We start from the raw sequence: 25,544 nt of genomic DNA, 5'->3' as shown, positions 1-25,544 counted from the left end.
GGCCGGATGCAGGGATCAATGCAGTATCATTTGTTGTATTGGTCCCTGCCAGGTGCACAAAGCTACTGAGATGTGGACACAAAGGAGAGCTGTCCCTTCTATCAAAGCTGCACATCCTGGGAGATTGTCCTCAGAGCCTCACCTGGCTATGATGTTACTGAAATCTTTATATGTGTTTGCTCCTGAGTTTCAGGTTCCACAGTTATGAAGCCATTGTTACCTTTGTATTTAGCCTCAATGGGGAAAGGGGCATTTCCCACTCTCCACTCCTCCGGATGCACCATTATAGGTGAATCCCTCAGTGTCAATTCCTCACTACCCCTAACTAATATCCCTAGGTGTAAGTCTCTGAGCTGGTACCTGGGAGAGAGAAATCATGTACTACAGGCAGTAACTTTTAGGATGTTTGGGACAGAGAAAGATGGGCTGGATTGAGTCAAGTGGAAGTGTTGCCTGGGCTAGTATTCCTCACCTTCATCATCATCTATCTTGTGAGATGAAGGGGAATAAAGACCCTTCTTCTCTCCCTCAGCATCGTCCAGCAGCTGAGGCTGTACTTCTGTGGTGGATCTGCAGGGAAGGATGATAGCAGATAAGAAAGGATGGGCATAACCCCCTCAGGATAAAGGAGACCTATGAGCCTATCAGCAGCAAATGTGGGAAAGGAACAGTATGTGACTGGAGGAGCAGCCCCTTGCAAAATTTGAATTTCACTTACCTGTCTTACTGGCATTTTCAACAGTAGCTCTGGGGGGCACATAGAGGGGCTTGGCAAGCTGCCACTGGTTGAACAAGCCTGGATTAGCATAACTTCCAGACTTCTGTATTCTATACCTCTATTTATAAAGTCCAGCATCCCATATTGTCTATTAACTGCACTGTTAACCTTCAGAGATTTCTATACAACATGCTCAGGTGTCTCTCTTGCACCATTTTAAAATTATACCATTTTGCTTGTACTGCCTCTCTTCATTCTTCCTGCCAAAATTGTCAATTCACACTTTTCTTTGTTGGAATTTATCTGCCTTCTGTCCATCCATTCCGACACCCTGTCTCATCTTCCTCATTGTTTACTTCCTTTTATGTCATCTCAAACTTTGAAATAGTACCCTGTACCTCCAAGTCAAATTCATTAATATATATCAAAAACAGCAGTGATCTGAGTACTGAACCCTGGGCAACAACTCTGTGTACCTGCCTCCTGTCTGAATAGTGGTCATTCACAACCGTCTGTTCTATCCCTTAATTTTGCATCCACGCTGCTACTGCCTTTTATTTCCTTTGGGCTTCACTTTTGCTAATAAACTTAATATGTGGTACTTTTTCAAATGTCTTTTAAAAGTCCGCATAGTCAACATTAACTGAGCTGTCATCATCCACACTTTATTACCTCATTAAAAATCACAATCAAGTTAGTCAAACATAATTTCTCCTTAACGGTGTTTTGCTGGCTCTCCTTTATTAGTCTATGCTTGTCCAAGTGCTGCAAATTTTCACTTGATTATTATTTCTAAAATATTTTTGTTAAACATTGAGTACTTCTAACATCACGGCAGAAATGCTATAGATTTGATTTAATGAAGTTATACCTATATGAGGAAGCTAATCTGACATTAGTAGGGATACCCAGTCATCTTTCAGTAGCAACCTTATAAGTTCAGTTTCTTGTCACAGTCAGATTCTTGAATCCTCACCGATAATAACAGTACTGTTCAAGCGATAAGTTGTTTTGATTGATAGATTTTAAGAAAGGAGGCTGATGGTGAAATTCTTCCCTTTTTGATTTTGCATGGATTGATGGCTTTCATGTGTTTTATTTTCAGCACATCCCTGCCACCCTGGAGTGTCTCAGTCGATCAGCTCTTCTGTGTGTCTCTGCCTTGGCTGTGATCTCGTATGTGACCCCTGTCTTCCTCATCACCCTTGTTCCTCTTGCTGTGGCTTATTACTTCATCCAGAAATACTTCAGAGTAGCATCCAGGTAACTGCCAACAGGAACTGAATTTGCTGTTATATAGAGAGATATACAAGACCCAACTGGTGAAGGATAAAACTGAAGCCACTCTTTGCACACTTTTTTATATTATTTAGAATTACGCATTACAAGCATACACCTCCTAACCCAACAACTACAGTTTTAATCTGTATCCTTATAGGTGCTTAAGTAAATTCCCAGTTAATTTCCAATACAGTATACAGTTAACATCTCCAATGGCTCTGCTCTGTCATCCAGGTGGGTGGAACTGCCCTAGCTTGGTTCCATTCTTATATATGTAATAGTAGCCAGAAAATCATCTCCAATGGCTTTTCTTCCCACTCTTGCTCTGTCACCTCTGAAGTTCCCCAAGGATCTATTCTTGGCCCCCTTCCATTCTCATCTACATGCTACCCCTCAGCAATATCATCCAAAAACATAATATGAGGCTCACATATATGCAGCTGACACTCTGCTCTATCTCATCACTGCCTCCTTAAGCCCCTCCATTGACTTTGATTCATCACACTCCTTGTCTGACACCTGATACTGGATGATCAGAAAGTTCCTCCAAACAAATATTGGGAAGGATGCAACCATTGTCATTTGTTCCTGCCAGAAACTCTGTTCTCTGTTTTCATCCATGATAACTGTGTTAAGCTGAGACCATTTGTTGTGTTTGACCCAGAATTGAATTTCCAACCACTGATCCACATCATCTCCAAGACTTCCTACTTCCACCTTCATTATTTTGTTTGGTCCCAAGCTTCCCTTAGCTCATTTTCTGCTGAAACACTCATCTATAACTTTGTTACCTCCAGACTTGACTATTCCAATGCTCTCCTGTTTGGCTACCTATCTTCCACCTTACATAACTTGTGTTCATCCAAAACTCTGCTGCCTGTATCTTAAACTATTCCAAATCTCATTCACCCATCACCCCTGTGCTTGCTGACATGCACTCCTCTTCCTGCAATTCCTCAATTTTAATATCTTCATCCCTGTTTTCAGGTTCCTCCATTGCCTCGCTTCTCCCTATGTGTCTCCTCCTCCAGCCCTACAAATCTTTGTGACCTCTGCACTCCTCCAAATCAAGACTTTTGAGCCTCCCTGATTTTAATCACTCCATCATTGGTGGCTGTGCTTTCAGATGCCTTGGCCTTAAGCTCTGGCATTACCTTCCTAAACAGCTCTGCCTCTCTAACTCACTCTATTCTTTTCAGATGCTCCTAAAAACCTACCTCTTTGATCCAGCTTTTGGTTATATTTCCTGACCTCTCCTACTATGGCTCAGTGTCAAAAATGTTTTCTGCTAACATGAAGTTGCACTACCAAATGTGACTTTTCTGTGTTTAAAAACACTGCATAAATGCTAGTAGTTGTTATTGCCATACAGATCGATCTTTTTCTTTGGAGATATTGAACAAAATGATCACACTAGTTTCATGTTTTGGTGTGCGTGGCTTTAATGCTTGAATCCTATTGTGAGCATTTTCAAAGTGGAGAGATGTGAGATACACTTAAAGAAAATTAAACTACCTCAAATTTATTTTATATCTCATTAAAATTCAAAGTATAAACCTTAGAACTCAACTATCAGCACACCTGTTGCATCAGCAGAATGCAAAAACAGAAATAGCACAATCCCTTTTTGCAATAGAAGAATTTCATCACTATATATAATAGCCTTCTTTCTTCCCATACCTGGTGGCTTATGAAGCAGACAAAGTATGTGCTTATGTCTGCTTCCATAGCCAGTTTTTCCTGGTACAGGTTGCAAGCCTGACACCAGAGGTTGTAACTTGAGGAGTGCCACTCCACATCAATCATGGCTGACCAGGGCACTCTCCCGCTCTTACAGCCTGCAATGGACGTAATGGAAAGATTTACAGGTTGTAATTCCATGTTATGAAAACACTTTCCGTAGACATCAAGTCCTGGAGTTTGACACAAAGCCAGAGCTTCTGACTCAGAGGCAAGGACACTACCCATTACACCACAAGGCCTTGTTTCATGAATAATATTATCACTGGTAAATTCTGAATTCTTCCTTATTGATTGAACAAATTGGATATTCTGATCCCACATATGCACCTTTCATACAATTCAGACGTTCAAGTTAGTAATTAACAATCTTATTGTAGCTGACGGTTTATCAGAATATATTCCAGCACATCTGAATTAGAATGTCCATCATGTCAATGAAGCGGCGTGATAAGATCTTTAACACTTCAATGGAATTCTCTTCATTCTCCTGTTTCTGCAGAGACCTCCAGCAATTGGACGACAGCACACAACTTCCCTTATTATCCCACTTTTCTGAGACTGTGGAGGGTCTAACCACAATACGAGCCTTGAGGTAAAGCAATATAAACTCAAGTTAAAATGGCATTGTTATTCTGCCAGAATTTGTTGTATAGAATGTTACCTATTAATAATGTGCCCTATAGTCCTCTTGCTGCTGTTTGTTACTTCATCCATATACTTCAGAATGATCTCCAGGTAACTGCCTATTAGGAATGGAATCTGATGTTGTATAGGGTGTTAATATAACACAATCAGTCTAATAATATCAAAATGTAGAATATTAGTACTTCTTGTAAAATTTACTATCATGAATTGTGACCAATTTTACATAATACTATTTTTGGCACAGTTACCCTGTAGAGTTATTGATCAAGGGATTATATTAGTCCTGTAGACAATTGATAAATTTTGGATTGTACTTTACTAAGGAGCGTGAACATGGCTTTCAAATTTGTGGGATGAAGAAGGGCAAAATTGTGACAGTATTTATGTGAACGGCCGGAATTTGGAGCTGAATCCTATTCTACCAGGTTTTCACTCCATGTATAATGTGTCCAAATCGACTCCCACCTAATAAGTAGAAGGTAACCCCCTTTCAAAAAAAGTCTAAGCATGCAAATGATGATTTTTGGATTGAATAATCTCCCCGTCCTAAATCTCCGATGTCCTGAATCCCATACTTTCAATATGTATCTGTTTAGTTTTAACAGTTCCAAAGGGCACCGAACCTACCCAAAAGGCATGTAATGTCCACCAAAGGCAGCTGACTTCCACCAAAGGGCATCTTACCTTCCTCAAAGTTGTCCAGAGACCAGATCAAAGGGGTACCTTACTTCTCCAAAGGGGTACCAAATGAATCCACAAAGTTCAGACTGCTCTTACCCTCTTACCTGGCCTAACCCAATCTGCACACTTATGGCCTACCAATATCCCACTTCAGTGGAGGCAGTTGTTGATTTATATGGCCAGCTGCCTCCATAAACCAGGCATATATGAAACATGTCCTTCCCCCAATCCCGACCCCATGAACGTCCGCTGTTCTGATCTTTTGATGGAGGGAAGGTCATTGCTAAAGTAGCAAGATGGTTGGGTCCAGGACATAACGTTGAGTAATTCCTGAAGCAATTTCCTGGAGCTGAAGTGATCAGCCTCTAAAAACCACAACCATCTTCCTTTGTGCCTGCTATGACTGCAGCTAGTTGAGAGTTTCCCCCCAATTCCCATTGATTTCAATTTTGCTGGCCTACTTGATGGAACACTTGGGCAAATACTGCTTTGATATCAAAGGCAGACACTCCCACATCATCTGTGAAATGGAGCTCTTTTGTATTTGTTTGGACCAAGGCTGTAATGAAGTCAGGAGCTGAGTGGCCCTAATGGAACTCAAACTGAGCATTCGTAAGTAGGAACTAGCAGCAAATCTCTTGAATCTTTATTGATTGCCAGCATTCAACATGCAAGGAAGCTTCAACAGACAAACATTTATGGTAATCTGTAATGCATCAGAAAATAAGGAAGGAAGGGGCTTAAATAGCTGAAGACACGGCCCCTAATGGTAAGACAGCACCTGGCACTGTTCCTGTTTCAGCTCATCTCCTATTGAAACCTCAAGATTTGTCACCTCAAGACTTAGCCATTCTTATCTTCTCTTCGATGGCCTCACTTATTTAAATCTCTTCCGATGTATACACCCCATCCCAAGTCCCACTAGGTGTCAGAGGTCAAGCTTTCAACTGCCTCTCCAGAAAGGGAACATGAACAAAATGCACGTTCTGTGTAATTAAGAGGCTGCTGAGAAAGGCTGATTTCGTCCCAGGCCAGATAAGGAAAAAATCAGTCCAGAGCCTGTCTCAATTTGATTCGGTAATAAGATCAGGCCAAAAGAAAGGTTTACTTTGTCCATGAGCAGTTGGTGATATATTTATTTTGCTGCTAGAAGTGATTGTAAATTAAGCTAAAATGAGATTTTTGCTATAATTGTTGCTCCAGATCTTTATTCAATGATTGTAGGATAATAATGCATATCTAGCCTCATCTAACTATAGACTTAATCAGTTTGCTGTTCAGAAAATTAAAAAAGCACATATGCAGCAGTACCTATGAAGGGAATGAAATCTGTCAACACATTAGTGCCCTGGTGGTGAAAATCAAAATCTACCATTTAGTGTTGGGAAATTGAGGGAAGTAAAAGATCAAATATTGAATGCTATTTTATGAAATTTTATGAAAAGATTTATGATCTTTTACAATCCTGTACCTTCTAATGTTCCAGGATATTATTGTGGCATTGGGGAGTCAGTGGTGTAGTGGTATTGTTGCTGGATTAGTAATCCAAAGACCCAGGGTAATGCTCTGGGGACCCAGGTTTGAATCCTGCCATGGCAGATGATGGAATTTGAATTCAATAAAAATCTGGAATTAAAAGTCTATTGATGAAACCTTTGTCAATTGTTGTAAAAACCCATCTGGTTTACAAATGCCATTTAGGGAAGGAAATCTGCCAACTTTACCTGGCCTGGCCTACGTGTGACTTCTCACCCACAGCAATTTGACTCTTAAACGTCCTCTGAAATTGCCATGCAAGCCATTCAGTTGCATCAAACCGCTACAAAGTCTCAAAGGCATGAACCTGGCATCGAAATAGGCATCAAAAACGACGAAGGAAAACTCAGCCCTATAGACCCTGCAAAGTCCTCCTTATCTGGGGGCTAGTGCCAAAATTGGGAGAGCTGTCTCACAGACTAGTCAAGCAACAGCCTGACATAGTCATCCTCACGGAATCATACCATACAGACGATGGCCCAGACACCACTATCACCATCCCAGGGTATGTCCTGTCCCACCAGCAGGACAGACCCAGCAGGGGTGGTGGCACAGTGGTATACAGTCAGGAGGGAATTGCCTTAGGAGTCCTCAATATTGACTCTAGACCCCATCAGGTCTCATTGTATCAATTCAAATACGGGCAAAGAAATTTCCTGCTGAATACCAATTTTCGAGTCCCAACAGTTGCTGAATCAGTGCTCCTCCATGTTGAACAGCACTTGGAGGAAGCACTGAGGGTGCCAAGGGCGCAGACTGTACTCTGGGTTGGAGACATCAATGTCCATCACCAAGAGTGGCTCGGTAGCACCACTACTGACCGAGCTGGACGAGTCCTAAAGAACATAACTGCTAGACTGGGTCTGTGACTGGTGGTGAGGGAACCAACAAGAGGGAAAAACATATTTGACCTCATCCTCATCAACCTGCTGCCACAGATACATATGTCAATGACAGTATCGGTAGGAGTGACCACTGCACCGTCATTGTGCAGACAAATTCCCGTCTTCACATTGAGAATACCCTCCATTGTGTTGTGTGGCACTTCTACCATGCTAAATGGGATAGATTTCAAACAGATCTAACAACACAAGACTGGGCAACCATGAGGCACTATGGGCCATCAACAGCAGCAGAACCACAATCTATAACCTCATGGCTTAGCATATCCCCCACTCTGCCATTGCCACCAAGCCAGGGGATCAATGCTGGTTCAATGAAGAGTGCAGGAGGGCATGCCAGGATCAGCACCAGGCATACCTAAAAATGGGTTGTCAACTTAGTGAATTTACAACACAGGACTACTTGTGTGCCAAACAGCATAAGCAGCAAGTGATAGGCAGAGCTGAGCGACTCCACAACCAACAGATCAGATCTGAACTCTGCAGCCCTGCCACATTTAGCTGCAAATGGGGATGAATAATTAAACAAGTCACTGGAGGAGGAGGCTCTACAGATATCCCCATTCTCGATGATGCCTAGCATATCAGTGCCAAGTGCCAATTGGATGATCCATCTCGGCCTCCTCTGGAGGTTCCCAGCATCACAGATGCCAGCCTTCCACCAATTCTACTCACTCCACGTGTTATTACGAAATGGCTGAAGGCACTGGATACTTATTCTGGCAGTAACACCGAAGAATTGTGCTCCAGAACTTTCCCCGCCCCTAGCCAAGCTGTTTCAGTACAGCTATAACACCGGCATCAACCCAGCAATGTGGAAAATTGCCCATGTAAGTCCTGTACACACAAAGCAGGGCAAGTACTACCCTGCCAATTACCGCTCCATCAGTCTATTCTTGATCATCAGTAAAGTGCTATCAAGCGGCACTTGCTTAGCAATAACGTGCTCATTGACGCTCAGTTTGGGTTGAGCCAGGACCACTCAGCTCCTGACATCATTACAACCTTATGGCTGAATTTTTAGCTCAGCAGGTGGGCGGGCACATGCCCGACCTGACCAAGCATAACATGACGCGCGATGTCATCAGCGAGCATCCCGATGTCATCGCGCACGTGTGCAATATTTCAGTCGGCGGGCATGTGCCAGAGTTGGCAGCGTGTCTGACGGCAATTAAAAGGCCTATTAAGGCCATTAAAGAGGTATTGAAAGAAATTTTTCATTGCCCGTCCAACCTTACAGTTGGCAGGCTGGCAAAAATGCCAAGTGGGCTTTTCATATTTTAAGAAACCTCATCCACGGGCAGGATTAGGTTTTCAACAGCAAATAAAAATAAATAAAAATTTTTACATTTCATTTATATCATGTACCTGCTCATGTGAGGGGGATATGTTTATAACATTTTCAAAATCTTTATTTTTAACATATTATACTGTTCACAGAGCTGCCTCAGGGAGCATTTCCAGTGCATACCCGCGCGCATGCACAAAGTTTCCGCTCGCCCTCCTCACCACCCACCCTGCCACAAGCAACGCTGAGCGCTGCTGCTCACATTAAACGCTGGGCAGGCCTTAATTGGACCACGAGGGTGAAATCGCGGTCTGGCCCCCGATCGCAGGTGGCTGTCGGCTTCCCAACCGCTCCCACTGAGCCCACCTGATGGGGGAAAATCCTCCCATTAGTTCAAACATCAACAAAAGTACTGAACCCCAGTGTGAGGTGAGAGTGACTGCCCTTGATATCAAGGCCATATTTCACCAAGTGTGGCATCAAAGAGCCTGAGCAAAACTGGAGTGAATCGAAATGAGGGGGAAAACTCTCCACTAGTTGGAGTCATACCTAGTACAAAGGAAGATGGTTGTGGTTGTTGGAGGTCAGTCATCTCAGCTCCAGGCCATCACTGCAGGAGCTTCTCAGGGTAGTATCCTCGGCCCAACCATCTTCAGCTGCTTCATTAATGACCATCCTTCCATCATAAGGCCAGAAGTGGAGATGTTCGCTGATGATTGCACAATGCTCAGCATCATTCGTAACGCCTCAGATACTGAAGTAGTCCATATCCAAACGCAGCAAGACATGGACAACATTCAGGCTTGGGCTGACAAGTGGCAAATAACATTTGCACCCTACAAGTACCAGGCAATGACTATCTCCAAGAGAGAATCTAAACATCACCCCTTGACGTTCAATGACATTACAATCACCGAATCCCCCACTATCGACATCCTGGGGTTGCTATTGACCAGAAACTGAACTGGATTAGCCATCTAAATACTGTGGCTACAAGAGCAGGTCAGAGGCTAGGAATCCTGTGATGAGTAACGCACCTCTTAACTTCCCAAAGCCTATCCACCATCTACAAGGCAGAAGCCAGGAGTGTGATGGAATACTCTCCACTTGCCTGAATGAGTTTAGCTCCAACAACACTCAAAAAGCTGGATACCATCCAGACATAGCAGCCGGCATGATTTACACCCCTTCTACAAGCATTTGTTCCCTCCACCACTGACGCACAGTAGCAGTAGTGTGTACCATCTACAAGATGCATTACAGAAACTCATCAAGACTCTGTAGATAGCATCTTCCAAACCCATGACCACTATCATCTAGAAGGACAAGGGCAGCAGATAGATAGGAACACCACCACCTGGAAGTTCTCCTATGTAGAGTCACAGAGTCAAAGAGGTCTATAGCACAGAAAAAGGCCCTTCAGCCCATCAAGTCTGCACTAGTCAAGCAAGTACCGAACTATTCTAATCCCATTTTCCAGCACTAGGCTCATAGCCTTATATGCCATGGCATCGCAAGTGTACATCCAAATACTTGTTAAATGTTATGAGGGTTTCTGCCTCTACCACCCTTTCAGGCAGTGAGTTCCTGGTTCCCACCACCCACTAGGTGAAAAAATTCTTCCACACACCCCCTCTAAACCTCCTGCCACTTACCTTAAATGTATGTCCCCTCGTGATTGATCCCTCCACCAAGGGGAAATGTTCCTTCCTGTCTATCCTATCTATGCCCCTCATAATTTTATACACCTCAATCATGTCCCCCCTCAATCTCCTCTGCTCCAGGGAAAATAACCCCAGTCTATCCAATCTCTCCTCATAACTAAAACTCTCCAGCCTAGGCAACATCCTGCTAAATCTCCTCTGCACTCCCTCTAGTGCAATCGCATCCTTCCTATAATGTGGATTCCAGAACTCCATGTAATATTCTTGCTATGGCCTAACCAGTGTTTTATACAGTTCCAGCATAACCTCCCTGTTCTTATATTCTATGCCTCGGCTAATAAAGGAAAGTATCCCATATGCCTTCTTAACCACCTTATCTACCTGTTCCGCTACCATAAGGGACCAGTGGACATGCACACCAAGATCCCCCTGATCCTCCATTTATCGTATATTCCCATGCCTTGTTTGTCCTGCCCAAGTGCACCACCTCACACTTATCTGGATTAAATTCCATTTGCCCACTGATCAGCCCATATCCTCCTGTAATCTAAGGCTATCCTCCTCACTATTTACCACCCCACCAATTTTCATGTCATCCGCGAACTTACTGATCAATCCTTCAAGTCTAAATCATTTATATATAGCACAAATAGCAAGGGACCCAACACCGCTCCCTGTGGAACCCCACTGGACACAGACGTCCAGTCACAAAAACACCCCTTGACCATCACCCTCTGCTTTTCCTGCCACTCAGCCAATTCTGGATCCAATTTGCCAAATTGCCTTGGATCCCATGGGTTCTTAACTTCATTATCAGTTTCCCATGCGGGACCTTATCAAAAGCCTCACTGAAATCCAAGTAGACTATGTCAAATGCATTGCCCTCATCTACACACCTGGTCACCTCTTCGGAAAATTCAATCAAATTGGTCAGACATGACCTCCCCTTAATAAAATCATGCTGACTGTCCTTGAATAATTCATGCCTCTCCAAGTGTAGGTTAATTCTGTCCCTCAGAATTGCTTCCAATAGATTCCCCACCACTGAGATTAGACTGACTGGCCTGTAATTCCCTGGTTTATCCCTTCCTCCCTTCTTGAATAACGGTACCACATTGGCTGTCCTCCAGTCCTCTGGCACCTCTCCTGTGGCCAGATAGGTATTGAAAATTATTGCCAGCGCCCCTGTTATCTCCTCCCTTGCCTCACTCAACAGCCTGGGATACATTTCATCTGGGCCTGGAGATTTTTCTACTTTTAAGGCTGCCAGACCATTTAGAACCTCTTCCCTTTCTACGCTAATTTCTTTAATTATATCACAGTCCTTCTGCCTGATTTCCATACCCACTCACTTGTGAACACCAACACAAAGTATTCATTTTAGAACCCTACATACGTCTTCCGGCTCCACACACAAATTACAACTATGGTCCTTAATGGGCCCTACTATTTCCCTAGTTATCCTCTTACTCTTAATGTACTTGTAAAATAACTTTGGATTTTCCTTTATTTTACCTGCTAATGTTTTTTCATGCCCCCCTTTTGCTCTCCTAATTTCCTTTTTAAGTTTCCCCCTACACATTCTATACTCCTCTAGAGTTTCTGCTGTGTAGAGCCCTTAGTGTCTGCCATAAGCCTCTCTTTTTCTCTTTATCCAAACTTGTATATCCCTCGACATTCCGGGTTCCCTGGATTTGTTGGTCCCACCCTTTGTCTTTACTGGAATATGTTGGCCCTGTACTCTCCCTATTCCCTTCCTGAGTAAGTCCCACTGCTCTGACGCCAATTTACCTAAAAGTAGCTGCTCCCAGTCCACTCTGGCCAAATCATACCTGATCTTATTAAAATCGGCCTTCCCACAATCTAGAACTCTGATTTCTGGCCCATCCTTGTCCTTTTCCATAATAATCTTGAAACTAACGGAGTTATGATCACTATCTGCAAAATGCCCTCCCACTGATACCTCCACCACTTGCCCAGCTTCATTCCCTAAAATTAAGTCCAGGTCCACCCCTTCTCTTGTAGGACCTTCTACATACTGGCTTAAAAAGCTCTCCTGGATGCATTTTAAGAACTCTGCTCCCTCTGAACCTATCACACTATGACTGACCCAGTTAATGTTGGGCAAGCTGAAATCCCCCACTATTAATACCCTATTATTTTTATACTTCTCTGAAATTTGCCTACATATCTGCTCTTCTATTTCTCTCTGACTGTTTGGGGACCTATAGTACACTCCCAGCAATGTGATTGCTCCTTTTTTGTTTTTCAGTTCTACCCATATGGCTTCATTTGAGAGGCCTTCTGCGATGTCATCCCTCTTTACTGCTGTAATTGATTTCTTGATCAATATTGCGATACCCCCTCCTCTTTTATCTCCTTCCCTTTCTTGCCTGAAGATTCTATATCCTGGAATATTGAGCTGCCAATCCTGCCCCTCTCTCAGCCATGTCTCTGTGACAGCAATGATATCATATTTCCATAGGTTAATTTGTGACCTCAACTCATCTGCCTTATTCATCAGACTCCTTGCATTAAAATAAATACCATCCAACCTTGCCAAACTCCCTTGTGCCTTAACTGGCCTATAATTTCTATGCCTTCCAGACTCACTTGCTCTCTCTTCTAATTTTTGCTGTGCATCTCCCCCTGCTGATCCTCCTCTCAGGGTCCCATCCCCTTGTCAAGTTAGTTTAAACCTTCCCCAACAGCACTAGCAAACCTCCCCACAAGGATGTTGGTCCCATTCCGGTTCAGGTGCAACCCGTCCGCCTTGTACAGGTCCCACCGCCCCCATAAACGATGCCAATGTCCCAGAAATCTAAAGCCCTCTGTCCTGCACCATCTCTCCAGCCACGCATTCATCTGGACTAACCTCCTATTTCTATATTCACTAGCGCGTGGCATCGGAAGTAATCTAGAGATTACTACCTTTTGAGGTCCTGTTTTTTTAATCTGTTTCCTAGCTCCCTAAATTCTGCTTGCAAGACCTCATCCCTCTTTTTACCTATGTCATTGGTACCAATATTTACCACGAGTCTCCTACCACTATTGCTCTTCCCCTGTTTTTCCTCCCCCACTGTGCAGCTGAGCCACTCACAGTGCCATGAGCGTGGCTGCATCCCCCAGAGTAACAGTCACTCTCACCATTTTCCAACATAGAAAAATGGTTCATGAGCAAGATGCACCTGGGGATTTCCTGACCACCTGTCTGACACCTTTCTTCTGACTGATGGTCACCCATTCCCTCTCTGTCTGCACTTCCATAAGCTGTGGGGTGACAATGTCTAAAAAAGTGCTATCCACGAAACACTCAGCCTTGTGGATGTACCTCAGTGCCTCCAGCTGCTGCTCAAGCTCCGAAACCCGGAGCTCAAATAGCTGTAGCTGGTGGAATTTCCTGCACACGTGGTCGGTCAGAGCGCAAGGAGCATCTAGGACTTACCACATGTTGCAGGCAGTACATAACATGGGACTGAGCTGCCTTGCCATGCCACTATTTGAAAAAAAACCCTTACTTTAAGTTAAATACAGTAAAAGAATTAAATTATTTATGTACTTTAAATAAAAACTAGAACCCTTACCTTTCCTTAGTTTAATCTATGTTAAACTGGAAAAAAAACTGGAGAAAGACACTTACCCACTAATCACCAATCAGCTCTCACCTTTGTGCAGGTGTCACGATTTGAAGCTTTCCCATACTCGTGCTGGTTCTGATCTCTCCGCTGCTCTCTCACGCTATCTTGTGATGTCCCTCTTGTTATTTTCAACAAGAACCGACTGCAGGACACTCTTCCCAGACTGCTTCACCGCAATGCTGACTGCAAGACCTTCTTCCCAGACTGCTTCACTGCAATGCTGACTGCAGGATACTCTTCCCAGACTGCTTCACCGCGATGCTGACTGCAGAACACTCTTCCCAGACTGCTTCACCGCGATGCTGACTGCAGGGCATTCTTCCCAGATTGCTTCAATGTGATTCTGACTGCAGGACACTCTTCCTGGACTCCAAGCCACTCACTATCCTGACTTGGAAATATATCTTCATTCCTTCATTGTCAGTGGGTCAAAATCTGGGAACTCCCTCCCTAGCATTAATGTAGGTACACCTACACCACATGGACTGCAGCAGTACAAGAAGGCAATGCACCACCACCTTCTCAAGGGCAACTAGGGATGAGCAATAAATGCTAGCCTAGCCAGCGAAGCCCACATCCCTTGAATGAATAAACAACAATAAACCCAAGAAACATGGAATGACAAAAATCTCACTCATAAGATCATAAGAAATAGGAGCAAGTGTAGGTTATTTGGCCTATCATAGAAACATAGAAAATAGAAGCAGGAGTATGTCATTCAGCCCTTCAAGCCTGCTCTACCATTCAGAAGGATCATGGCTGTTCCTCAGTGTCAATGCCCTACTCCCGCACTCTCCCCATACCACTTGACGCCTTTAAAGTCCAGAAATCTATCTATTTCCTTCTTAAATATATTCAGTGACTTGGCCTCCGCAGCCATGTGTGGTAGACAATTCCAAAGATTCCCCACCTATCTGTCCTAAATGGTCTACCCCATAGCCTGAGACTGTAACTTCTTATTCGAGACAACCCAGCTAGAGGAAATATCATCCCTGCATCCAGTCTGTCCATCCCTGTCAGAATTTTATATGTTTCAATGAGATCCCCTCTCATTCATCTAAACTCCAGTGAATACAGGCCTGGTTGGCCCAATCTCACCTCATACGACAATCCTGCCATCCCAGGAATCAGTCTGGTGAACCTTTGCTGCACACCCTCTATGGCAAGTATATCCTTTCTTCGGTAAGGAGACCAAAACTCCAGGTGTGGTCTCACCAATGCCCTGTATAGCTGTAGTAAGACATCCTTGCTACTGCACCCGAGTGCTTTCGCAATGAAGGCCAACATACCATTGGCCTTCTTAACCGCTTGCTGCACCTGCATGTTTGCTTTCAGTGATTGGTGTACAAGGACACCCAGGTCCCTTTGTACATCAACATTTCCCAATCTATCACCATTTAAATAATACTCTGCCATTCTGTTTTTTCTACCAAAGTGGATAACTTCACACTCATCCACGTTATACTGCATCTGCCATGTATTTGGCCACTCACTCAACCTGTCTAAATTGCCTTGAAGCCCCTTAACACCCTCCTTATCTTTCACATTCCCACCAGTTTTTGTGTCATCAGCAATCTTGAAAATATAACATTTGGTTCCCTCTTCCAAATCATTGATATATATTATGAATAGCTGGGGCCCAAGCACTGATCCCTGCAGTACCTGACTAGTCACTGCTTGCCACTCCAAAAAAGACCCATTTATTCCTACTTGCTGTTTCCTGTCTGCTAACCAATTCTCAATCCATGCCAATATATTACCCCCAATCCCGTTTGTTTTAATTTTACCAAATTTTAATTTTACCAAACTTTATTGAAAGCTATCGGAAAATCCAAGTACACTGGTTCTCCCTTATCTATTCTGCTAGCTATGTCCTCAGAAAACTCCAGAAGGTTTGTCAAACATGCATTTATTTTCATAAATGCTTCATAAATTGACTTAGTCTTATCCCATTGATATTTTCTAATTCTCCTGTTATCACATCCTTTATAATAGAGTCTAGCATTTTCCCTGCTACTGATGTCAGGCTAACTGGCCTGTAATTCGCTGTTTTCTTCCTCCCTGCTTTTTTAAATAGTGGGGTTACATTTGCCACCCTCCAATCTGCCCAGACTGTTCCAGAATCTACAGAATTTTGGAAGATGACAACCAACAGATCCACTATTTCCATTGCTACCTCCTTTAGCACCCTGGGATATAGATTATCAGTCCCTGGGGATTTATCAGTCCCTTTAATTTTTCCAGCACTATTGTTTTAGTAAAGCTAATTTCCTTCAACTCCTCTTTCTCACTAGACCCTTGGCCCTCTAGTATCAAGCCTCCTCCACCATTCAATAACATAATGGCTGATCTGTTTGTGGCCTTAATTCCACTTTCTTGTCTGCCTCCCATAACCCTTGACTCCCTTGTAGATCAAAACACGGACTGTGTTTGATTGTACATTGTACCATAGTTGTTTCAGCTCCTGGAGGAAAGGCATACAAACATTGATATAAACATACAAATTAGGAGCAAGAATAGGCCACTCGGCCACTTGAGTTCACTCTGCCATTCATTAAGTTCATGGCTGATCTGAATGTGACCTCAACCCCACATTCCTGCCTACCCCAGATAACCCTTCACCCCTTTGTTAGTCAAGAGTCTATCGAGCTCTGCCTTAAAAATATTCAAAGAGTCTGCTTCCGCTGCCTTTTGAGGAAGAGAGTTCCAAAGACTCTCAACCCTCTGAGAGAAAAAAATTTGCCTCATCCATCTTAAATGAGCACGACTTCTTATTTTTAAACATTGCCCCCCTTGTTCTAGATTTTCCCACCAGAGGAAACATCCTCTCCACATCTACCCTGTCAAGACGCCTCACAATCTTAAAGGTTTCAATTAAGTCGCCTCTTAATCTTCCAAACTCAAGTGGATACAAACCTAACCTGTCCAGCCTTTCCTTATAAGACAAATCCCCCTTCTTGGTATTAGTCATGTAAACTGTCTCTGAACTGCTTCTAATGCATTTATATCTTTCTTTAAATAAGGGGACCAGTACTGTACACAATACTCCAGATGTGGTCTCACCAATGTCCTGTACAACTGAAGCATAACCTCCCTACTTTTGTAATCAATTCCTGCTTTCTGTCTCCCTCCCTTTTTGAATAGAGGAGTTATATTTGCTATTTTCCAATCTAATGGAATCTTCCCCGAATCTAGGGAATTTTGAAAAATTAAAACCAGTGCATCCACAATTTCACCAGCCACTTCCTTCAAGACCTCAGGGTGAAGTCCATCTCGCATGGATAAATATCCACTAATCCTGTAAGGCACTTAAGGAAAGCTCCAGAATATTAGAGGAACTTTCGACAAATGAACTTTCTTTTGACTATGACTTTTTAAAGTTTCCCTCCTGAAGGCACTGATTCCTGATAGAGTGCAGTTTCAACAATAACTTAGCTTTTACCTGTTAGCCTAAACTATAAATGTTTACATGCCATTTAATCATGGACAGTATCCCAGCCAAGCCACTTCTCTTCCTCAGACAACCACCCACGTGCATCTGTCAACATTGCCATTGGATCATCATCATGAGCAGCAAGGTTGTCTAATAGCTTCTTGCTTCTTTATTTTCTTATGATCTCCGTATAGACTGATAACTTTTTTTTTAAAAAATGAATTTCTAGTGACTGACTGAAAGTATCCCTCAAGATTTCAAGTTTGAAGGCTTTCACTATAACAAACTGATTGAAAGCAACATTGACTGACCATTTGTTGGTAGGCAACTTATACTTTAAACTACAGAAAGGAATTCCCCATATGGCTTTTAATACAACTGACAATCTGATGCCACAGCTCTGCTTTACTCTGTCTCTTAGGTGGACAAATTGTTCTCCCAGAACCAGTCCAAAGCCAATCTCTGACCCCGATGGCCTGCTTCCTTTTTCCTTTCCTAGCCGGGAAACCTCAGTATGACTTTCACTGTCAGGATTACAATGTGGATTCCTTCCCTCTAGCCCAAGCTCAGCGAATCTTCCAGCCTCCTTTAAATCCTCATAAACTCGGAGTCTTGAATCTGAGCACGGGCTCCTACCTGCAAGAGAGTCAGCATTTTCTCTGCTTTAGGTACAGGACTGACTGCCTGTATCTCTGGTTCTCTATCTTTCAGATGGCTGCGGACTGACTTGTCTATATAAGTTCAATAGTATCTTAGGAACTCTGTAACCCAATACTAAAATGGCTTTCTATGGACATTTCCCCTTTCAAGGCTCAACTCCATGGAAAGTGAATCACACAGGTCTTGTATCCAGGTAGAAATACTAATTCACTATCTTCTACAACCCCAACTCCATTCTATCTTGGAATTAAACAGATGGTTTAAAGTATAATTGTTTAATCAACCTGACATTCCTATCACCTCCATATGAGTCTTGGAAGACTAGGGTCCGGATTTTCGCTCCCAAGGCAAGTGTATAGTCATCAAAATTCCTGGCTTGGCATACCCACTCATGAGAAACAGCCCCAAACAGAAGGATTTTTGTTTGTTGGGGGTTGGTGGCAAGTATGTGCTGGAGTTGGGATCGCCACCCCGGGAAGAGTTCTGGGACAGCCAAAGGAGGTGCTGAGGTGAGCTGTTTAAAAGGCCCACCACTGCACTCTGGAACTTTATCCCATTTGCAGTAGAGGTAGCTAGCTCCTTTAGCCCTCACCCCTCAAAACCCCTCAGCCCTCCACGCACTTCCCTTGGCCAATCTATGCACCCAACCCTTCCAGTGGGCACACTCAGACCCTCCATGCCAACATATGCCCCTGTCCTCCCTTTACCTTTACACACTCCATACCAACCCACCCATTTTCCACCATTGGCAGACCTCAGGAACCATGCCAAAATGAAATAAAGTTCTAAGTATCTGTTACAGACTTCACTATATAAAAACACTCTGATAAGAGACCATTCAATGCATTTAAATCCCTGCAAATACTTAATGCATTATAAAAACAAATATCTGTGTTCACAGCCCCACATCAAAGACAGCTAATCCCTAATAATCTCTTGGAGTTGTCAATCAAATTGTGAATTTACAGCATCTCTCACATTCCTCTCTACCCCATGGCAATAATGAAAAGTTGTAGAAGCAGTCAAGCATTAATAATACTATAACGATAGCCCTCAGGCTTATTTCAACAAACAGCTATTGAATGAAACACCCATTTTTTTTCAACTGGGAATCACAACAGGCTGCTTTTTCTTTCAAAATTTGAAGAGCAGGGGATTTAAATAACTTGACAGCTTTACAGTTTCACAGAACTTATTCAACTTTTACGCATATTCAAATCTACTTTTACAAATTGTAAGAGACACACAGCAAGAAACAGATCCCATTTTTGCTGGACCAAGGTCTGTTTGAACTCAGCAATGAGCTCAAATGGCCCTGCAGGGTTTGGGTTTCCCCATATATGAATCACACCCAGCCCCATCCTCACCCTCACCGGGAAAAACAGGATCTGTTAGGAATAAGTGTGGGACTTCCAGATCCAGGATCCCAGCGCCATTTTGGCTAAGAAACAGAGTCTCCACAACTCCACACCAATCCGGCCTTACAATATACCTATGGTCAACACAACTGCTCATACATTGTCTAGGTGTGAACATCTGGCACTTCCCTTTGAGTAAATCAATCTGGACTCCTGTCTCCATTGCAAACAAGCCATCTAAGGCTCATTGTTGGGCAAAATTCAGAGCAAGTTGAATGAACCCCTTCATTCCTCCATTTTACCTTAAAGAGACAGTTGTATTTATAACAATTTGGGTATTGATGTTAACTCAAGAAATTCTATTGTACACTCTGATTGAGCTCAACTAACTCAGCACAGACCAAGAATGGAACCTGGGGTTATGTGCTCTGTGTAAAGCAACTACATGCTGTGCTTAATGGTAGGATTGCTGAGAGCTAATATAGCATTTCTGAATTGAATACAGAATCAGAATAAATAATTTTAGTTGCTGAATAAATATTGTGCGGAAGAATGCTTAATTTCGCTAATTTTCACCCAACATGTAGACCTAATAAACCTTCTATCAATAGAATCTATATGGCTGTATTTTCAGGGAAGAAAATCGCTTTAGGCAGCAGCTGCTGGAGCTCACCGACACTAACAACATTGCCTCCTTGTTCCTCACAGCTGCCAACCGCTGGCTAGAAGTTCGCATGGTAAGGCTTTCAGGCCCTCTGTCTTTAATATTGATTATTGTCTTTTTTTATCTTTGTTCTCACTTTGATGGAATTAGAATTTGAGCTGTGCATTTAATACCTGTACTATAGTTTACCAAAGAAACATGTTCATCTTCACAGACCCATACTGAAAAAGGGCTTGATGAAGATAGTTATTTTGAATTCAATTAATTTACTTTAAAGTAGCCAAAGCCTTACTGAAATCTGCTCTTTCACTGCCACACACTTCACAATTTTTAACCAAGAGATAGTGAATGTGTAACTCCTAAATTAGGACCAGATCTCATTTTAAATGGAAGCACTGTGGGACTTCCTGGAAGGTGACATCTCATGACACTATCTGGCATCACGTCTAGCTGAAAAATGTTCAGTTAATTGAACGTCATGGGCATTTCATAAATGAAAATATACCCTCTTTAAAAATTTGGGGATATTGTTCTTTCTGTTTGCATATTCAGTTATTTAAAATTTCCAACTGAAAGCAGCATGCTATAGCTGCAAATGAAATCAGCAGTGTATTTCAAAGTTAGAATGGTGTGGTTCTTGCAGATGATGGCGTTCCCATGCACCTGCTTCCCATGTCCATCTAGGTCACAGGTTTCAGAGAGGTGCTGTTGAAGAAGCTTTGGCAAGTTGCTGCAGCACTTGGTACACGGCACAAACTGCACGTACAGTGCATCTGTAGTGGAGGGAGTGAAAAAGTTGGTGAATAGGGTGCCACTCAAGCAGGCTACTTTGTCCTGGATGGTGCTGAGCTGCTTGAGTGTTGTTGAAACTACAATTATCCAGACAAGTAGAGTGTATTCCATTATACACCAGACTTATGCCTTGTAGGTGGTGAAGAAGCTTTGGGGAGTCAGGAAATTAGTCATTCGCTGAAGAATACCTAGTCAAAGTATTTATGTGGCTGGTTCAGTTAATTTCTGGTCAATGCTGATTCCCAAGATGTTGATGGTAGGATATCCAATGATTGTAATGCCATTGAATGTCAAGGGGATGTGGTTAGAATTTTCTCTCTTCTTAGAGGCGATCATTGCTTCGTACTTGTGTGGCACCAGTATTACTTGCCACTATTCAACCAAAGCAAGGATGTTGTCCAGAATTTGCTGCAGGTGGGTGTATACTGCTTCAGTTTCTGAGGAATTATGAATGGAATTGAACAAGTGCAATTATCAGCATGCATCCCCTTTTCTGAACGTACGTTGGAGGGATGGTCCTTGATGAAGCAGCTGAAGATGATTGGTCCAAGGGCACTGCACTGAGAAAGCCCTGCAACGATATCCTGGGCTGAGATGATTGGCCTCTACCATCCTCAACCATATTTTCTGCTAAGTATGACTTCAACCAGTGAATAGTTTACCCCCTGATTCCCATTGACTTCAATTTTAACAGAGCTCCTTGATGTTACTCTGGGTCAAATGTTGCCTTAATGTCGTGGGCATTCACTCTCATCTCAGCTTTGGAATTCAGCCCTTTTATGCATGTTTGAACCAAGGCTGTAATGAAGTCTGGTGTTGAGAGGTCTTGACGGATTCCAAACTGAGCAACTACCATTTGATAACAGTCTTCCATCACAATGTGATGATTAGAAGTAGACTGATGGGTTGGTTATTGGCTGGATTGAATTTGTCCTTTTTTCTGTGGCCAGGACATATCTGGGCAATTTTCCACTTTGTCCAGTTGATGCCGGTGTGGTAGCTGTACGGGAACAGTTTGGCTAGATGCGTGATTAGTTCTGGCGCTACAGTTTAAATGTTTTGGGGGTCCTGTAGCTGTCTCTGTATCCAGTCCCCTCAGCCATCTCTTGACATTATGTTGAGTGAATCAAATTAGCTGAAGACTGGCTTCTGAGATGATGGGGTCCTCACAAGGAGGCCATGTGCGTTCACCCACTCAACACTTTTGGCTTAAGATGTTTGCAAACGCTTCATCCTTGTCTTTTGCGCACATGTGCTGGACTCCACCATCATTGTGGATAATGGAGGGTCCTGCAGCCTCCACTACCTGTTAACTGTTTAACTGTACACTAACATTCACGTCTGGATGTGGCAGAAATGCAGAAATTTGATTTGATCTGTAATTTGTGGAATCGCTTAGCTCTGTCTATAGTATGCTTCTTCACTTGTTTAGCGTGCATGCAATTCTGTGTTGTAGTGTCACCAGGTGGGCACCTCATTTTTAGGTACATCTGGTGCTGCTCCTGAAATGCACCTCTGTACTATTAATTGAACCACTGTTAATTCCCTGGATGGATTGTAATGATAGAGTGAGGGATTTGCCAGACTTAGAGGTTTGAGGTTGTGGTGGAATACAATCGTACTGCTGCTGCTGATGGTCCACAGCACCTCATGGATGCCCAGATTTGAGCTGCCAGATCTGTTCTGAATCTATCCCATTTACCATGGTGTACCACACAACACAATAGATGATCGCCTTGGTGTGAAAATGAGACTTTTTCTTTCTACAAGAATAGTGCTGTGGTAACTCATACCAATGTCATGTTCATCTGCATCTGTGACAGGTTGATCGATGCTGATGAAGTCGAGTGAACTTTTTCCTTCGCGTTGGTTCTCTCACCACCTGCTGCAAGCCCTGTCCAGGAGCTATGCGCTCTCGTACTCAGACAATTTGGTCTGGAGTGGTGTTACCCAGCCACTTTTGGTGATGGGCATTTAAGACCCCATCCAAAGTACATCTGTGTCCTTGTAACCTCTGTGTTTCTTCCACATGGTGTTAAACATGGAAGAATACTGATTCCTCAGCTGAGGAAGGGTGGTAGATGGAAATCAGCAGGAGATTTCCTTGGCCAAGTTTGACCTGATGCCATGAAACTGTACAGGATCTGGAGATAATATTGAAGATTCCCTGGGCCACTCCCTCCCTCCTATCTGTATACCACTGTACCACCACTTCCAATGGTTCCAACCTGCCAGAGGGACAGATTATACCCAGGGATGGTGATGGAATACTTTCCATTGCGTGGATGGCAGCAGTTGCAACAATATTCAAGAAGCTCAATACCATCCAGGATAAAGCAGCCTGCCTGATTAGTACTTCACACACTCACTTAAGCATCCACCAACTCCACCACTGGCATGCTATGGCTGCAGCAAGTGCTTTCACCTCCAAGTTTTCCTTCATGTTCCCTTCAAAGTCAGATAATTCCCTGACTTGGACATATGTCACACCGGGTCAAAATCCTGTAGCCCCTGACTTAACTGCATCATGGAGCATCTTCATGCACTACAGTAGTTAAAGAAAAAGGTCCACAACTGTATTCTAAGGGCAACCAGGGACGGACCATAAATGCCCATGACACTCTTGTGCCATCAGCAATTAAAGCAAACTTCCCTATATTCAAAGGTACTAATAAATTTGCTACCACTATAACTACTATTATTACCACAATTATTATGACTACAGCTACAATCACTATTACAGCAATAAGCATTTATATGGTGTCATTGATATAGAAAAATGACCCAAGACATAAATGAAAAATACTGAATGTTGAGTCAAAGAAGAGAATATTGGGAGGAGTGACTTGAGTATCTTAAGGAGTAGAAAGTAGTGGAAAGACAGAAACATTTAGGAAGAGAATTCCAGAATGTGGGGCCCACATGTCTGATGGTGCAACAGACAATGGTGGGGTGAAGGAAGAGTAATTTTTTTTTAACCAAAAGAAAGTTTGAAGGTGGATTTTCATGCTTAAGGAGTTTACAGAGAAAGGAAGGGTGAGGCCCTGGACGAATTTAAACACAAGGATGTAAATTTTTAACCTAAGGAATTGGGAAACTTGGAGCCAGGGTAGGTTACTTTGTAGAGGCACAGAATAGTATAACCACCAGAAAATGTAAAAATAGCAATTAGTCATCACTTTCCCGAAGCCCAGCGCAAAACTGTGGGCTGAATTTTACTGGCCCACAGGAGGCGGGGCTGGGGGTGCTGGTAAAATCATGGTGTGCTGTGTTGGATTGGCTTCCCGACCATGTCCTGCCAGCTGGAAATTTTACCAGCAGCAAGACCAGAATCAGACAGGCTGCTCGCCCCAAGGATTCAGACAGATAATTTAACATTTTAAAGGCCCTATTAAGGACTATTTTACTGCTGTTGATATTTTGCTGGATGGCGGATTGATCCCCGCCACACGAAGAGGCTGTCAGCTAATTGGAAGCAGCCTCCCGTTGGCAGCACAGGACGGTGGGGGGTAGGTGTTTTTTAAAGCAAAGAGGGAGCTCTGGGCAGGGAAAACAGAACCCATGGCCCCAACAATACCCCTGGAGAAGTTTCCCCTCCAGCACTCAGCCCTGGAATTTTAAAAAAAATTGCCTACCTTTTGTAGGCTGCAGGGCCCCTGCCTGCCTCAGCAGCCCTGGTGGCATTTTGCTGGCCCTCTGATTGGGCTGCCAACTCGCGTGGGTGGGCTGCCATCCCAAATTGGACAGCAGCCCCAACGGCTGCCATTTAATTCACCACTGCCCATAAAATTCAGAGGGTAGTCCCGCCGGCCAACTGCACATGTTGGCAACATGCATTTCCTGCCAATGTCAGGCCACCCACCCAATCAGCAAAATTCAGGCCTATGTCCCGACAACATGTTCATACTGAATTCGTCACTGCATTCTGTTCTGGAGGCCAAGTGTCCCTGTTGAGTTCCTTTATCAATAGCTACAAACCAGTCAGGGTATTATCCCATCAAAAATTAAAAATTGAATGGTTGCTAGATTCCCATAAAGCATTAAATGTTGCCTGCTTTCTGTTCAGTATTTTTCTGTAATTCTGCTCAAGCTCTGTGTTACTGCATATCTACTCATTCATTATTGCTTTGCTTAAGCACTAATATTACATGACTGGAATGATGTTTCTTACGATTTCTCAGGAATACATTGGAGCCTGTGTAGTACTGATTGCAGCAGTAGCCTCTATTACCAATTCATTGTATTACGGACTTACATCAGGACTCGTGGGTCTGGGACTTACCTATGCACTTATGGTAAGAATATTTTATTGATCTTTCTTTGTAATTGGATAAGCTGTCAGTACTTAAAGTTGATAAGGCACTGGGACCGGAGAGATGCATGCAAGAATATTAAAGGAAGTGAGAGTGGAAATTGCAGAGGCACTGGCAATAATTTTTCAATGTTCTCTGGATTCAGGAGAACTGAAGGACTGGAGAATTGCAAACATTATGCCCTTGTTCAAAAAAGGTTGTAAAGATCTGCCCTGCAATCACAGACCA

The 25,544-nt window shown here is 43.2% G+C and overlaps 1 protein-coding gene across 1 annotated transcript in view; it reads left to right on the top strand.

Annotated features, from left to right (window-relative positions):
- abcc8 (ATP-binding cassette, sub-family C (CFTR/MRP), member 8) overlaps positions 1-25,544 on the top strand; it is a 309,145-nt gene that overhangs the window by 261,699 nt on the left and 21,902 nt on the right. The window contains exons 27-30 of the mRNA XM_041198027.1: positions 1,824-1,981; positions 4,242-4,334; positions 20,182-20,284; positions 25,185-25,298. Of these exons, the coding sequence (XP_041053961.1) occupies positions 1,824-1,981; positions 4,242-4,334; positions 20,182-20,284; positions 25,185-25,298 (468 nt within the window). The remainder of the gene's footprint in view (positions 1-1,823; positions 1,982-4,241; positions 4,335-20,181; positions 20,285-25,184; positions 25,299-25,544) is intronic.

This window comes from Carcharodon carcharias, chromosome 10 (genome assembly GCF_017639515.1).
Source record: "Carcharodon carcharias isolate sCarCar2 chromosome 10, sCarCar2.pri, whole genome shotgun sequence".
NCBI classification, from domain to species: domain Eukaryota; kingdom Metazoa; phylum Chordata; class Chondrichthyes; order Lamniformes; family Lamnidae; genus Carcharodon; species Carcharodon carcharias.
This window is presented reverse-complemented; position numbering and strand designations above follow the sequence as displayed.